The sequence below is a fragment of the Piliocolobus tephrosceles genome, chromosome 18, assembly GCF_002776525.5.
Source record: "Piliocolobus tephrosceles isolate RC106 chromosome 18, ASM277652v3, whole genome shotgun sequence".
NCBI classification, from domain to species: Eukaryota; Metazoa; Chordata; class Mammalia; order Primates; family Cercopithecidae; genus Piliocolobus; species Piliocolobus tephrosceles.
The window spans coordinates 55,727,654-55,743,986 of record NC_045451.1 but is presented as its reverse complement, the minus strand read 5'-3'; the positions used below and the strand labels follow the sequence as shown (position 1 = coordinate 55,743,986).

At 38.3% G+C, this 16,333-nt stretch overlaps 1 protein-coding gene across 1 annotated transcript in view; it reads left to right on the top strand.

The window, feature by feature from the left end:
• Positions 1–16,333, top strand: part of TAF4B (TATA-box binding protein associated factor 4b) — a 154,997-nt gene that overhangs the window by 99,618 nt on the left and 39,046 nt on the right. Inside the window, exon 13 of the mRNA XM_023207757.2 lies at positions 733–789. Coding sequence (XP_023063525.1) covers positions 733–789 — 57 coding nt within the window. The remainder of the gene's footprint in view (positions 1–732; positions 790–16,333) is intronic.

The following is a 16,333-nucleotide window of genomic DNA, read 5'->3' as shown; positions in this document are numbered from 1 at the left end:
ATCCCAAACACGTTTTCCAGTGGACTGATGTTCATGGTGTCAGAAATAAAGTTCCTTACCCTTTGTTCCATCATAGCTTAATATATAGAAAGCAACTCTCTTCGTATGCCAGTCCTGTACTATGGAAAGCGACATCCAGTAAACAATTATTGAACATGGTGCACAGCATTCTATTAAGTGCTGTAGAGGACCCAAAGATGATAAGATATTTTAATTAAAATACTGAGATATATTTTCTACTTACAGTTTTAGAACTTATACCTTTAAAGAGAGTGATTTCATTCAAGGTTAGTCAGATTCTTGATTTTAGTAGTCCTTGAAATACCCTGTGTTTTCCCAAATGGCTTCACCTGAAGATCAGCCAGTATTGATTGTTTTTATTCATTTAAACCAACAATTATTCTTTTTTTCTTTTCCTTCATCTGCACCACCAATTTTTTAGTTTTCAGTGTTCCTACAAGAACAACGTCATGCCTCAACTGGACCTGACTGACATTGTTAGCATCATTTTCAGTATAAGCTTCCTCCAGGCTAGAACTGCAGCAGCCAGCCCAGATGATGAGGGGGCGGGGGAAACCAGGGTGGGAGTGCAGCTAGACTGGATTGAGGCATTTTCCCCTGGAGCTAAGATATTCAATCACTAGAGAAAATTGTCGTTTATTAAATATTTAATGGCAACTTTGGTGTTCAGATACTAGTAATTTCTATTAAAATTTTCTTTTCCTTTGATAGAGTCGTTCTAATAAAGAAGATCCAGAACAGCTGAGATTAAAGCAGAAAGCCAAAGAGGTAGGACTTTCAAGTTACCATGCTTGTCTTTGTGTTTGAGGGAAGGTTGGCAGCTCTCTCCTGGCAATTAGGTCAGGGTTTATTTTGCTGTTGCATACCATTTGCAGAAGCCTTGGGGAAGGACAGGAACTGCTAAAGGCAAGGGCAGTACTTCAAATGAGGTCAATGAGTTATGTGCTCTCTTTTTAAAATTTATTTTCAAGGCTTAGGCCTGTCTCGAAATGGGTCTTTGTAAACTACAGCAGTATACTTGGAGGAATATAATGTGAGATTTTTAAAAACAGAAACTTTTGAGATTTAGCATCTGGGATTGTACAATAGGCTACATTTTTCCAGGGTAATTGTTCGTTTTGTAAATCTGATACTGCTTATAATTCTTTGGCTGGGAGGCGGTACTGGGATTTAGTTTTAAATGGAAAATGCCTCTGGCTTTTAATTTTCTAGGCCCAGCAGTTTTCTGTTCTGGAATGGAGCCCTTGTTTCACACAGTTCATGTTTAGCTGCAGGGGTTTTAGTTTATAGCTTAGACTGGTTAAGCTTTTACTCCCAGAGGCCTCTGCATAGCAACTGTAGAAATCAACAAATAAGTTCATTTATGTCTGCAGCCTCCTCTCAGTAGCTGACTTTTTACATTTCCCAATATCCATTTCCTGACTTTTCTAGCCCCAGAGAAAAAAGCTCCACTAATTGGAGCTTATTTTAATTGAGCCTTAATATTGGATCTCACTGGAGTTGCCCCCAGAGCTGCTGAGAACAGAATGAAATGAAAGTACCTAAGGTTGAAGATGCGGTGTGTGTATGGGTGTGTGTGTGAAATTTTTCACTTGACCTACAGATTCTTTTCCCTCCTGAATAAATCATCAAGCCTGTTCACATTTCTGATTAAGGATCTGACAGCAGACGATAATAAAGACAATTGAGGTGTGAGACATGTGATATGGAGCTGAAGAAATTGGTTTCTATAGTTACTTCACTGATTTCATGCAATTTTTAAGGATCTTTGTGCTAAATAAGAGTGATTTTCTGAGCAACCTTTTCCCTTAACTGTGCCTCTTGAACTATGAAATTTGTTGTTGCTTAACATTGCTGCAGTTGGCTCCTAGGTGCCAGCAGCAGCAGGTTATTTATGAATGTTTTAAAGGCCCTTATTGTTTGGATTGATGTAGGAATTGAGGCAAAACAAGAGGAAATCTAGTAAGATTCTTACAATCATTGTGGTGTGTTTTCATTAACAGAGAGAAGGAAAATACTTGAACTCTGGGTGGAGGGATTTCAGGATTGGGACAGGGAACGCTGGAAAGGGAGAAGGCTTTAAAAAGTTGAAAGGAGAAACATTTTATTTTCAGCAACAAACTATTCCTCATACTGATGTCTTTCCAGTGGAAAATATATCTAAAAATACTAGTATGAGAACTGTACCGATAATTCTCGTTAAGCAAACCTGGCATGCAGATATTAGGGATGGGCAACCTAACGTTGCTCTGAATCATGGGTATCCCACCTTGTTTTAATTAAGGACTGACTAGATGCTTATCTTCTAATTGCATTCCCTTTTTGGAAAATATGCAACAGAAAGCTTACCCTTTTAACCTTACCCTGTCTGTCCCTCCTTCGTAAACCTTTATAAGCATCTGAATCTTAGATTAATTTTTCCTTCAACTTTATATGGGATGGTTTTGTTTTTGTTTGCATTTTATTTTAGTATGTTGTTTAATAATTCCCTAAGGGATGAATAGGTGGACAAGATTTTTCAAAGAAAACTGTGAGAGGAAATGTACCAAAAAAATGCCTCTCTTAATGAGAACAGGTGGTAGCAAACCTGTGTTTTTCTCTTCCTTTGCACCTCCATTTATTTCTTTTTCCAAGCAAGATTAAAGGAACTCAATATAACTTCTTTCCAAAATATTTTGAAAGTTTTCTAGTTGCTTCCTATCATAAATCTTCTTTGATCAAAAAAAGGAATCAAATACTTTGGCCCCTTTCCAAGAACATAGCCACTCTGTATTGCAAATGTTTGGTGAAAGTCAAATATTGTCATTTTTGTCATCCTTCTGCCCCCCTCGAGTTCTTAATAACTTGAGTGTTCTAAAGGGCTCTAGTTCAGAATCAGATACACAGTGATAGTGTATTTTGTTTGATTGCATAAATACTGACTTTTTTTTTTTTTTTTTTTTTTTTTTAATGAGATGGAGTCTTGCTTTGTCGCGCAGGCTGGAGTGCAGTGGCATGATCTCAGCTCAGGCAACCTCTGCCTCCCAGGTTCAAGTGATTCTCTGGCCTCAGCCTCCCGAGTAGCTGGGATTAGAAGCACGTACTGCTGCATCCAGCTAATTTTTGTATTTTTAGTAGAGATGCGGTTTCACCATGTTGGCCAGGCTGGTCTGAAACTCCTGACCTCAGGTGATCTACCCGCCTCAGCCTCCCAAAGGGCTGGAATTACAGGAGTGAGCCACCGTGCCCGGCTGACCATATCTTAATAGAGAGTTGGATTGCTTGCTTGTATGGTAATTTGTGAGGTTAGCATTTAGGATGCATTAATCACTATCATGCTGGTATAAACTATGATGCTTTGGTGTATGAATTTTTGGTATTTGGCTGTCTGAGAAGTTTTCTTTGTTCACTCATGATTTTTTTTTTTTTTTTTTTAGCACAGCTGCCTTATGCTTGCTCGATTTAGAACTGATTTGTTTTCCCTTTCAAACCTACCTACCAGGCTTGTCATAGAAAAAAGATTACTGGCTATCTTATAAATGCAGAAACTTCGAAGAACTGTTTACAGAAGCTGTAGGCTTTCTTTATGCTGAGAAATGTTTCAGCAATGATATTTCTCATATAAATATTAAATCACAATCTGAATCCCCTTCATTCATAATCTTATCCATATTTGCTTTCAACTGACTGGAATTCTTAAGCCATGTGTAGTGACTTACACCTGTAATCCTATCACTTTGGGAGGCTGACGTGGGCGGATCACCTGAGCTTAGGAGTTCGACACCAGCCTGGGCAACATGGTGAAACCCTGTCTTTACTAAAAATACGAAAAATTAGCTGGACTTGGTGGCGCACACCTGTAATCCCAGTTACTTGGGAGTCTGAGACATAAGAATCGCTTGAATCTGGGTGGCAGAGGTTGCAGTGAGCCGACATGGTGCCACTGAATTGACTCCAGCCTGGGTGACAGAGTGAGACTGTCTCAGAAAAAAGTAACTAGAATTTTTTTTTTCTTTTTTTTTGTGAGATGGAATTTCACTCTTGTTGCCCAGGCTGGAGTGCAAGGGCACGATCTCGGCTCACTGCAACATCTGCCTCCCGGGTTCAAGAGATTCTCCTGCCTCAGCCTCCCAAGTAGCTGAGATTACGGGCATGTGCCACCACGCCTGACTAATTTTGTATTTTTAGTAGAGATGGGATTTCTCCATGTTGGTCAGGCTGGTTTTGAACTCCCGACCTCTGATCCTCCTGCCTCAGCCTCCCAAAGTGCTGGGATTGCAGGCATGAGCCACTGCACCTGGATCATTTCTCCTGTAGTTTTTCTTTCCTCTAGTAAAGTTTTGGAGGCTCTTCATCTTTGCATTCCAGATGTAAGGACAAATTGTGTTAAACTGGACAGGTTTTTAAAAAGTATCAAATAATTTCTTTTCATTCTTCCTATCGACTTCTTCTGATTTTGTCATTCTCATTTGGCACCTAAAAACAGATTGCCTTTGGGTTGGCCTCCAACCTAGTCTTATTCCATTGAAGAAGTTCCTGCTGCATGGTGTTCCTATTGACCTGACAGGTTTTCTGTCTATTTGAAAACCAGCTGACATGTCTGTGGATATTCCTGTAATTCAAAAGTTTTATTTTCAACTTAGAGACTGTCTTTTTTTGCTAGGTTCCCTTTCTCTGTTGCCTGAAAAAACATAAGCATCCTTTCTCTTTTTCTCGCTATTATAACTTTATATTTTCTATACTAGCCCTTTCAAATTCTGAAATTTTTATGATTTTTCTAGATACTTTTCCTAAAATATAAGTACTGGCATTCTTCCATTTTGCCATCTCTTTGTGAAAGTTTTTTTAGTTGGGTTTTTTTTGTTTTTGTTTTTGAGAAGGGTCTCACTCTGTCACCCAGACTGGAGTGCAGTGACGCAATCTGAGCTCACTGCAGCTTTGACCTCCCGGGCTCAAGCGCTTCTCCTACCTCAGCCTACCAAGTGGTTGAGACCACAGGCACATGCCACCACACCTGGCTAACTTTTTAAATTTTTTGGAGAGTCGGGGTCTCCCAGTATTGTCTAGGCTGATCTCGATCTTGTGACCTGAAGATTTGGCCTCTTGAACTGCCATAGTTCATTTATCATCCATTTATCATTCATTAGGTTCTCTTGGAACCATGAAAGCCTCACTAGGTTTCCTTCTGCCTCAGCCTCCATAAGTTCTGGGATTACAGGTGTGAGCGACTGTGCCCTGCTGAATTTTTTTTTTAATACGTGGATTACTAATTGCTAAACTCTAACTTCAGACAAGCAAGCATATTTTTATTTAATGCAGCTGCAAACTTGTATGATATGTGTGTTATGTGTCCTAGATTAAAATCTAGCCCTCACTATTTTCTTTTCTTAGCACATCATCCAGAACTCTGTAGAGCTATTTGTCTGACTTTGCAGTTCAAACATTTTGATTTGATTGTTGTATATTTTGTGACCCTTATTTCCTTTTGAATTTCTTCTTTCTCCTTTGGGAAATGTGAGTTCAATGCATCTGTGCAGAGTGAGACAAAGAATTCATTTACTTTCTTTTTACCATTCCTGGCATTCCACTTTGATTTGTTATCAGATGGTGAGGGAGAAAAAGGAAATCAAGACCTAATGGTATATTTGCTTCACAATGCAACCTGTAGGAACTGAGAAAAAGAATAAATACTAAATGACTAAAATGTAGACCAGATTAGAAGCCTTGTATCCTAAAGTTTTTGGGATTTTTGTTTATAGAAAATATAGGTTATAAAAACTGTTGGTACAATTTGTGATAAGACATTGTACAATAAATAAAATACTGAATCATAAGGCTCATTACTGATTAGAAAATATTTAGGTATGAGAACAGCACAGTATATTTTTAAAATGAAATTTGAAAATATATGAAGTCAATGGAAGGTGATAGTTAGGCAAACTATTAAATTATATTAAATTTTGTTTTTGAGAAGGCCAGAACTCATAGAGTACTGGACAGTGACAAATGAAACTTGTCATAAAAAGCACATTCTAGCAGTCAAATTAATACAGCAAGAGGATGACATTCTTAAAATGACAAGTGATAAAGAACTTGTGTATGACAGCAGAGAAACAGATTGAAAGGTTTCACAGCACTGATAGTGTAGGACAGTGGTTCTCAAACGTTGACATGCATAAAATTATCTGGAGAGCTTGTTAAAATACAGATTGCTAGGTCCCACAACCAGAGTTTATAATACTGTAGTAGGTCTAGCGTAGGACCTGAAAATGGGATTTCCAATAAATTACCAGATGTTGCTGCTATTGCTGCTGCTGCTCTGCAGATCACACTGAGAACCATTGATCTAGGATGAGAAAGAAGGGGGACTTTAAAATTTGTCACTTTTATTTTCCTACTAACTAAATGGTCAAAATACTGTGATTTGGGAATCTGAGATTTGGCCTCTTGAACTGTCATAGTTCATTTATCATCCAATTATCATTCATTAGGTTCTCTTGGAACCATGAAAGCCTCACTAGGTTTCCTTCATGGATATTTTTACAAGATAACTTTAATAGTAGTATTTCTTTACTGGCATACCTTAAATGGAAAAGAAAATATCAGAGATTCATAAGAAGATTGCATGCATACTTTATTTTGATGTGTAGCATCTATGTGTTTTGAGAGACTTATTACTGTCTTAGTAGAAAGATGCCTATTTAAAAAAATACAGCATTGAACTGGAAGTAAAGTATCTTGGATTCTAGATTCAGCCTGCCATTATCGAGAGCTTGTTTTGGGGAAAGTTACTTTAATTCTTTGAACTTACCTCTGTTTCCTTGTATTTAAAATGAATTTAACAATTCCTGCTCTGCTTATATTATAAGATTGTCATAATTTAGGGGAAGGCGAGGCATAAAAGAAAAAAACAGTAGCTTATAAACATTAACTGTAGGAACATTTAAGGTAGATGTCATTGAGCTCTTAGACTTAAGTTTGAGATAGACCATGAATATGTTACTTCTTTCTTTCCAGAGGACTGAAAAGAAAATGAGAAGAAAAAAGAGTGTAAGGGTGACAACGGAAAAAAAATTTTTTGTAATATAGAATAACTGTAGCACATTAATATTTTACATAATTTATAAATCAAATGTTATTGGTTTAAGTTAAGAGAGAAGGTGGCTAATTGAGATTATGAGGAATATACCACTTTTTTTCAGGAAGGTAGGGATGAATGAGTAGTGTTGACCAACAAGGCACCAGAGTTTACATATCAAATTCCAGGAATCTCAGATGTTCTGGACAGTGCCCTGGTATTGTAATAACCAGCCTTAGTGGTTGGGAGAGAAAAAAAAAATTCTAAACTGTTTGATTTGGTGGAATGACTGCTAATAATTGTCTTTGAAGGCTTAAAAAAGATCTTGTATTTCAGTTGTGGTATCCTTGAAGTTAAGATAAGGTGGAATGGTGATTTTTTAAAAATTTGCAACTTGCTTTTTGGTTCCCTTGACTGAAGATTCAGCTGTTAATGTTTAGGAGTTTTTTGTTGTTGTTGTTTATTTTAGCATTTAACCTTACATTCCCTGGTAAACTTGTTCTTTTAAGTATTGATTCAGATGTAATTATAAGCATTGTTAAGAGTTTTAGAGTTTGATCCATGAAATTTTCCAAAGTGTATCTAATTCAATTTAAAGTTTTACTATTTAAAACATTTCCACTGTTTGGTGTTAGGGTTTTATTGTTACCTCTGTGTGTACTTAACTTTCATTGTGAAATCTAAGCAAGACATTATTCTTAGTTCTTTGTATCCTGAGTTCAAAACCTGGTGTGATATACTTTGTTTCTCTTACTTGTTTAGATTTTTTCATACATTCCTATTCGGTGGTGTGATTATTTTCATTGCTACTAACACTTTCCTTAAGCAGAGAAAGAAACACATTTTTTGATTTCCCATGTTGTCTATGTCATAACTATCTAGATAAATTTGGTTCTTCCTGTGAAATGTGTCCCTGTTCCTGTCCAGCCTGTCAGCTGATATGAAACTTGGTTTATTCATTCTTCAGCTAGGGCCTCTGATTCTGCTTAATCTTTTGGTTTCTGTTTTCAATAGTTTTTAATTTTCCTTTTGTTCTTGAAAATTATGTGCTTAGCATCAAGAAGTACCTCTATTGAACTTTACCTCTGAGAACTTGTGTGATCTTCAAAGTAATTTCTTAATGTTTTTTGGGTCTTGATTAAAGGCTGTACTACCATGAGTTGTACTTATAAATGAAGAGATGAGTACTTAACACCATAAATAAAATAATCTTCAATTACTGTTGCTTAGTTGCCTTCTAGGGCACTATCTTGAATTTTAGAGACTTCTACTTCCTATCATAGAGACTGTGAAAAGAGAAATGAAGGCTTCTGCCTTTTTCATTACCTGTAAAGGAAATAGTGAGCATATTCTTAAAAGAGAACCTCCCAAACCTGTTTGGTCTCTTTGGAACAAGGTGTTTGTTGCTGGTGTTGGTGAGCCAGCAAGCTTACATTTTATTAAACAAAGGCTAGTTGGATGTAATGTAACAGAAACCAATTGTCAGAATTCTGGCTAAACTATCTTTAAAGAGTTCCAGTTAAGATGGAGTAAAAACACTTCATATTTTCTTTCCCACTGAATACAACTATAAAATCTGGACAGAATGCATGGAGCAGCTATTTGAGGACATTGAAAATTAAATAGTAAACAGATTGGGGAAGAAGCTAAGAATTCAAAATGCTATTTGAACTGGTGGTGAGGTTGCCACCCTCCATCCCTTACCCCCATTCTTCCTACTGCTTGATTCTAGACCTGGATACAGTCACAGAAGTGGGTGGGAAAGTGGGCTGAATCCCCAGCTTTCTGGTCAGGAGGGGCTCCAGGGAACCCGAAATTACTAGGAGGATGACAGAGAGGGAGGAGCTCAGGAAAGCAACCCCACGTATTGTGTTAAACTCCTAGACGTACTCCTGAACTACACATTTGCCATATGTAGATCTTATTCTAATGAGCATACCAAAGCCTTTAAGAACTGGACCAACAAACCACCACCAGATCCCAGATTGACCACTGGGGGATGCACAGGGCAGATCCAGATAACATTGGGAAAGCTTTGAAAACTGAGCTGACGTTGTAGCCACAGACCACAGAAGTCATATTGGAACCTGTGGCTTGAACCTGTGTTGATTACATGCTAAAACAAAGGTATTAACATTCTCCAAAGGATATCTAGAATACCCAGAGCTTCATAACATAATACAGTTGACATAGGTTTGAAGTGTACAGGTCCACTTATGTGGATTTTTTTCAACCACTTGTGGATGGAAAATACACTATTTGCAGGATGCGAAACCCATGTATGTGGAGGGGCTGACTTTTCATATACACAAGTTCTGCAGGGCCAACTGAGAACTGAATATACATGGATTTTGGTGTACTTCGGCATCCTGGAATCAGTACTCCATGTATACCAAGGGACAACTGTATTCAAAATATTCAGGATACAATACAAAATCACTTGACATGAAGAACCAAGAATATCTCAACTCCCATAGGAAGAGACAATCAACAGGTACCAGCCCCAAGATAACATAGATGTTGGAATTATCTGACAAACACTTAAACTACTATAAAAATGTTCCAAGAAGCAAATTATAAACACTCTTGAAATGATTGGAAAAATAGAAACTCCTAGCAAAGGGCTAGAAAATATAAAGAATAAAGTTATAAAATGGAAATTTAGGAACAGAAAATGACAATAACCAAAATAAAACACATTCAGCTGAATGAGCTGAATAGCAGGATAGAAATGACAAGTTAACCCAGTTAACCCAGTCAATAAACCCAGGTTCAACTCACATCATAATCAATCTCTGAAAACTATATAGATGTAGAAAATAAAAATTTTGAAAATAACCAAAGAAAAGGACATATGTCAATAGAAGAACAATAATTGCAATAACTAGATTTCTCATTAGAAAGCAAATAGAAAAACTTTTTTTTTTTTTTTAAGAAAAAGGAAAAAACAAGATCAGAAGAAAGTAGAGAAAAAGGAACTGTCAACTTAAAATCTTATATATCATGAAAATATCCTGCAGGAATGAAGGTGAAATAAATAAATTTTCTGGTGAAGGAAAAGAAAGAAAATTCACTGCCAACAGAGTTACTGTAAGACAATTAAGGATATTATTCACAATGAAGTCAGATGATACCAAAGGGAAACTGAACTTCAGGAATGAAGAAAGCACTACAGAAATGGAAAGCATAATAGACTATTCTGCTTTTAAATTAAAGTATGTTTAAGTAAAAGCAGATTTGAGGACTGACATTGGCGAGATGACTGACTAGAGATGCCTGGTGCTTGTTTGTTCTACAAAAAAGAACTGAGGCAATGAATAAACAGATAGGATTTGACTAGAATGTCAGAGAGCGCGCTGGAGTGCAGTGGGTGAATGGAGACACACCTCTAAATGATTGGAAATCCAGAGGGCAGCACGAGGGTACCTAGCATCTGCAGTCCTGTCTTCCCCACCTGGATTGGATCTGGAGTCAAGAGAGACTTCCCATTGCAGGGAAAAGGCAATCAGAATAACCTAGCCAGTCCCTGTGCCACCACAAACACGTACAGTCCTTACTACAGGATAATCCCACAGTCCTCAAAAGCCCTGAACCCAGTTTGGAGAGCTACTGTGAATTCACACAGCTGCATTGCCCTGAATTAGGAACACCAAGGTCAGCACTCCCAAGCTTCCATCCAGCCACTGTGAGCCAGTGTGCTGCAACACAGAACCATCTTGAGAACAGGGCCACTTCTGGAGTGTTGCCTCCACAAGGAGTCAGTAGGCACTGCACTTCTCCAGCAATGGGGCTCTGTCTTCATTCCACCAAGCCCACACTCATGACTCTGAGTGCCAAAACCCCAGCAGCATGGAGCTTGGGCCCAGGATTGGCTGTCACTGGTCCTGCACAGAAGAGAAGCCAACTCATGCTGCCCTCAGGTCCAGTTAGAGGAATAGTCTGGCAGTCCCACCCAAGGCAAACCTGTTCTTGAGCTGGCCAAACTGCTGCATGCCCGCCCGTTAGTGGGAGAGGCCTTCAAAGCCTCTGAGCAGCTGACAGACATCTGTGCTAGTGGTGTAGCTACCTTTCTGTGCTCACAGCTTGAGTAACAGCCCTGCAGTGTCCTACCCTCCACAGATAAGCCTCTGGTCTGCCCAACAGCCCTGTGCCCACAATCAGGGTCTGCAAAGCTGCTCCACTAGCAGCCACACTCAAAGGCCTGCTGAACAACCGTGAGCCCACATCTTGGGCCTGAGAGACTGAGCCATCCTCACCAGACATGCCTTTAGGCCAGTCAGGCAGCTGTGCACCTGTGTTTTCATCAAGAATAACAGCCCTGTGGGCTGCTTCTTGCAGGCATGTCCTCGGGCCAGCTGAGCAACCATGTGTATGTCCTCCTGCCCAGAATAAGAGCCCTGTAGCCCAAATCCAAGCACTGAGTTGGTGGACCCACCATTTGTATGTATATGCCTCTGACCTGAGAAACAGCCCAGTGAGCCCACATGCAGCAAAACTGCACCACCTCCACCACAAACTCAGCCCAGGCCACTGAGACATTTGCATATGTCACTAGTATGGATTACAGCTGAAGAAACTACACTACTGTGTCCACCTAGAACTCAACCAACTGACACCCCAACACCCATTCATACGAGTAAGTCTTTCTCTGTGAAACCTACTCCATAAAATTGGAAGAGGCGACTTTTCTACCACATGAATGGAAATCAGTGTAGGGATACATCAAACATGAAAAACCACAGATAAACATCCATGAAAAGGAACACAATAATTTTCCAATAACAGAGGCTAATCATAGGGAAGTATATAAAATGCTAGAAAAAGAATTCAGAATAATAATCTTAAGTAAACTCTGTGAGATACAGAATACTGATGAACATTCAGTGAAATCAGGAAAATGATTCACAATTTGAATAGAGAAAATTTTATTTTTATTTGTCTTTTTTAGAGACAAGGTTTTATTTACTCTGTCACCCAGGCTGGAGTGCAGTGTTTTGAGCATAGCTAACTGTAACTTTGAAGTTCTGGGCTCAAGCCATCCTCCCACCTTAGCTTCCTGAATATCTGAGACTAGAAGCATGTGCCACCATGCCCCAGCTAAGTGAATGAGAAATTTAATAACAAGATAGATATCATAATAAAGAACCAGACAGAAATCCTACAACCGTAGAATTCAATGAATGAAATAAAAAATACAGTTGAGACCTTCAACAATACACTACACCAAGCAGAAAAAAGAATTTTTGAACTTGAAGAGATTGAATCTACACAGGCAGACCAAAAAAAAAAAAAAAAAAACCAGAAAAAAGAAAAGAAGAAGAAAGCTACAGGATTTATGGGACACCATGAAGCAAACAAATATTCACATTATGGGCATTCTGGAAGGAGAAAAGAAGTGAAAAGATATAGAAAACATATTTAATGAAATAATAGCTGAAAATTTCTCAAGTGTTTGGAGAGAGATATCCAGGTTCAGGAAGCTGGAAGAACCCCAGGTGGATTCATCCCAAACAAGTCCTCTCCTAGGTGCATTATAGTCAAATTGTCAAATCAAAGTCAATTCTAAAAGCAGTAAAGGAAAAATGTCTATTCACAAATAAAGGTACTCTTATCAGATTAACAGTAGATTTCTAAACAGAAACTATACAGGCTAGGAGAGAATGGGATACTATATTCAAAGTACTGAAAGGGAAAATTTTAAAAAACTGCCAACCAAGAATATATGTGTGTGTGTGTGTGGTGTGTGTGTGTGTGTATTTTATGTATATACTTTATATATATACTTTTTTTTTTTTTTTGAGATGGAGTCTCGCTCTGTCACCCAGGCTGAAGTGCAGTGGCATGATCTTGGCTCACTGCAACCTCCACCTCCTGGGTTCATGCCGTTCTCCTGCCTCCGCCTCCCGAGTAGCTGGGACTAGAGGCACCCACCACCACACCAGGCTAATTTTTTGTATTTTCAGTAGAGATGGGGTTTCACCGTGTTAGCCAGGATGGTCTCTATCTCCTGACCTTGTGATCTGCCTGCCTCTGCCTCCCAAAGTGCTGGGATTACAGGCATGAGCCACCATGCCTGGCCCAGCGAAGAATTTTATACCCAGCAAAACTATCCTTCAGAAATGAAGGAGAAATAAAATGTCTCACAGACAATCAAAAAATAAGGGAATTCATCACTGTTAGACCAGCCCTACAAGAGATACTCAGGAGTTTTACATTTGAAAATGAAAAAATGACAACCACCATCATGAAAGGATGTGAAGCTATAAAACTCGCTGGTAGAACCAATACAGAAAAGAGAAATAGAGAGGAATCAAACCTTATCACTACAGAAAAAGATCCACCTACACAAATAAACACTGAAAGATGAAGAAAGGAACAATGGATATACAAAACAACCAGAAAACAATCAATAAAATGACAGCAATAAGCCCGCACCTATCAATAATAATCCTGTGTGTAAACAGATTAAGTTCTCCATTTAAAAGATACAGACTAGTCAAATGGTTAAATAAACAAGACTCAACTGTATGCTGCCGACAATAAATTCACTTCAGCTGTAAAGTCATACATAGACTGAAAGTGAAGAACAGAAAAAGACATTTCCACAAACAGAAACGAAAAGCTAGCAGGAGTAGCTATACTTACATGAGACAAAAAAGACTTAAAGTCAAAATGGTAAAGAGACAAAGAAAGACATTATACAATAAAGGATTAATTTGGCAAGAACATATAACAATTGTGAATACATATGTGTACCCAACATCAGACCACTGAGATATATAAAGTAAATATTATTAGATCTAAAGGGAAAGATGGACCCCAATACAATAATAGTTGGAGACTTTAACATTGCATTCTTAGCATTGGACAGATCATGTAGACAGAAAATCAACGAAGAAACATTGGATTTAAACTGTACCATAGACTAACTGGACTTAGCAGGCATTTATGGAACATTTCACCAAACAGCTGCAGAATACATATTCTTTCCAGAAGTACATGGAACATTCTCCAGTATTGACCATATGTTAGGACACAAAACAAGCCTCAAACATTTTAAAATGTCAAAATCATATCCTAAGTATCTTACCTGACCACTATGGAATAAAAGTAGAAATAAGAGGAATATTCAAAACTGTACAATTAAACAACAGTCTTCTGGACAACCAATGGGTGAAGGGAGAAATTTCCAGGCCTTACTAACCATCAGGTAATTCATATTGGAGAGAAACCTTATGAATGGAATGAATGTAACAAGGTCTCTAGTTGTGTCATATATTTGAAAGGCATCTGAGAAGTCACACTGGAGAGAAGCCTTACAGATGTAATAACTGTGGAAAAGTCTTTACTGAGTGTGCAAGCCATACTAAATATCATGTAATCCATCTGGAGATAAACCTTACAAATGTGGCTGTGGGAAATTTTGTCTACTGTAGTCATACCTCACTAGATACTAGTCCATCCATACTGGAGAGACACCTTACAGATGTAATTAGTGTATCAGTGCCTTTAGTGAGCATTTAAGCATTACTAAATATCAGGTAATCCATAGGGGAGAGAAACCTTACAAATATAATGAAAGTGATAAGTCCTTGTCTTGGCAACCAAACTTCAGCAGACATCAGATAATCCATTACAGCTGCAATGAATGTGGCAAGATCTTCAGTCAAAATTTATACCATGCACAACATCAGAGAACTTACACTTGAGAGAAAGCTTCCAAATGTAATGAATGTGGCAAATCCTTAATCATTTGTTTAAGCATTAATCTACCTCAGAGCGGCCATACTAAAGAGAAACCCCGTAACTGTAATATATGTGGCAGTGGCTTCTTCCAGGCCTCAAAACTCTAGGCACCTATATATATGTCTTTGAGTTAACCACATAAACAATGTACATGCTAAGACCTTGACCCAAGGATCAAAACTGTTTAATAACAAAGGATTTTATTAAAAATAAATTCAACTTTAATTTTAGATTTGGGGTACACGTACAGGTTTGTAACATGATTATATTGCATGATGCTGAAGTTTGGGGTACGATTGATCCCAGCTCCCAGGTAGTGAGAATAGTACCCAGTAGTTAGTTTTTCAACACTTTTTCCTCTGTTCCTTCTTTCCCATTCCAAAAGTCCCCAGTGTCTATTGTTGCCGTTTCAAAGGATTCTTACTGACTACCAATGCAATAAATGCATACAGCTCTTTGTTTAAAAAAAAAAAAAAATCAGTAGTGTTCCTTACACAATGAACTAGCTGAAAAAACAAAATCAAGAAGGCAATCCCAGTTAAAATCCCTGCCAAACAAACAAACAAAACCACCTGGAAATAATTTAACCCAGGAGATGAAAGAACTCTGCAAGGAAAATTATAAAACACTAGTGAAAGAAACTGAAGAAGATACAAGCAAATGTACAAATGTCTCATGCTCATGGATCAGAAGAATTAATACTGTTTTTTTCTTTTCCTTTTTTTTTTTTTTTTTTGTTGAGACGAGTCTTGCTTTGTCATCCAGGCTGGAGGGCAGTGGTGTGATCTCGGCTCACTATAAGCTCCGTCTCCTGGGTTCACGCCATTCTCCTGCCTGAGCCTCCCGAGTAGCTGGGACTACAGGTGCCACGCCCGGCTAATTTTTTGTATTTTTAGTAGAAACAGGGTTTCACTGTGTTAGCCAGGATGGTCTTGATCTCCTGACCTTGTGATCCACCCGCCTCGGGATTACAGGCGTGAGCCACTGTGCCCAGCCGAATTAATATTGTTAAAATGACCATACTACCCAAAGCAATCAACAGATTCAATGCAATCTCTATCAAAATACCAAGGACATTCTTCACAGAAATAGGAAAAATAAATTTGAAAATTCATATGGAACTGCAAAAGACCTCGAATAGCCAAAGCCATCATGAGCAAAAAGAACAAAGCTGGAGGCATGACACTACCAGACTTCAAAATATACTACAAAACTGTAGCCACCGAAATAGCATGCGACTGGCATAAAAACAAAAACATAAACATAGACCAATGGAACAGAATAGGGAATCTAGAAGTTAATCAAGGTGTCTACAGCCAACATGTTTTTGACAAAGGTGCCGGGAACATACACTGGGGAAAGCATGTTCTCCTCAAAAATATGGTGCTGGGAAAACGGATATCCATATGCAGAAGAGTAAATGTAGACCTCCACCTCTTACCCTATTAAAAAATCAAGTCAAAATGGTTCAAAGATCTAAGTGTAAAACCTGAAACTATAAAGCTGCTA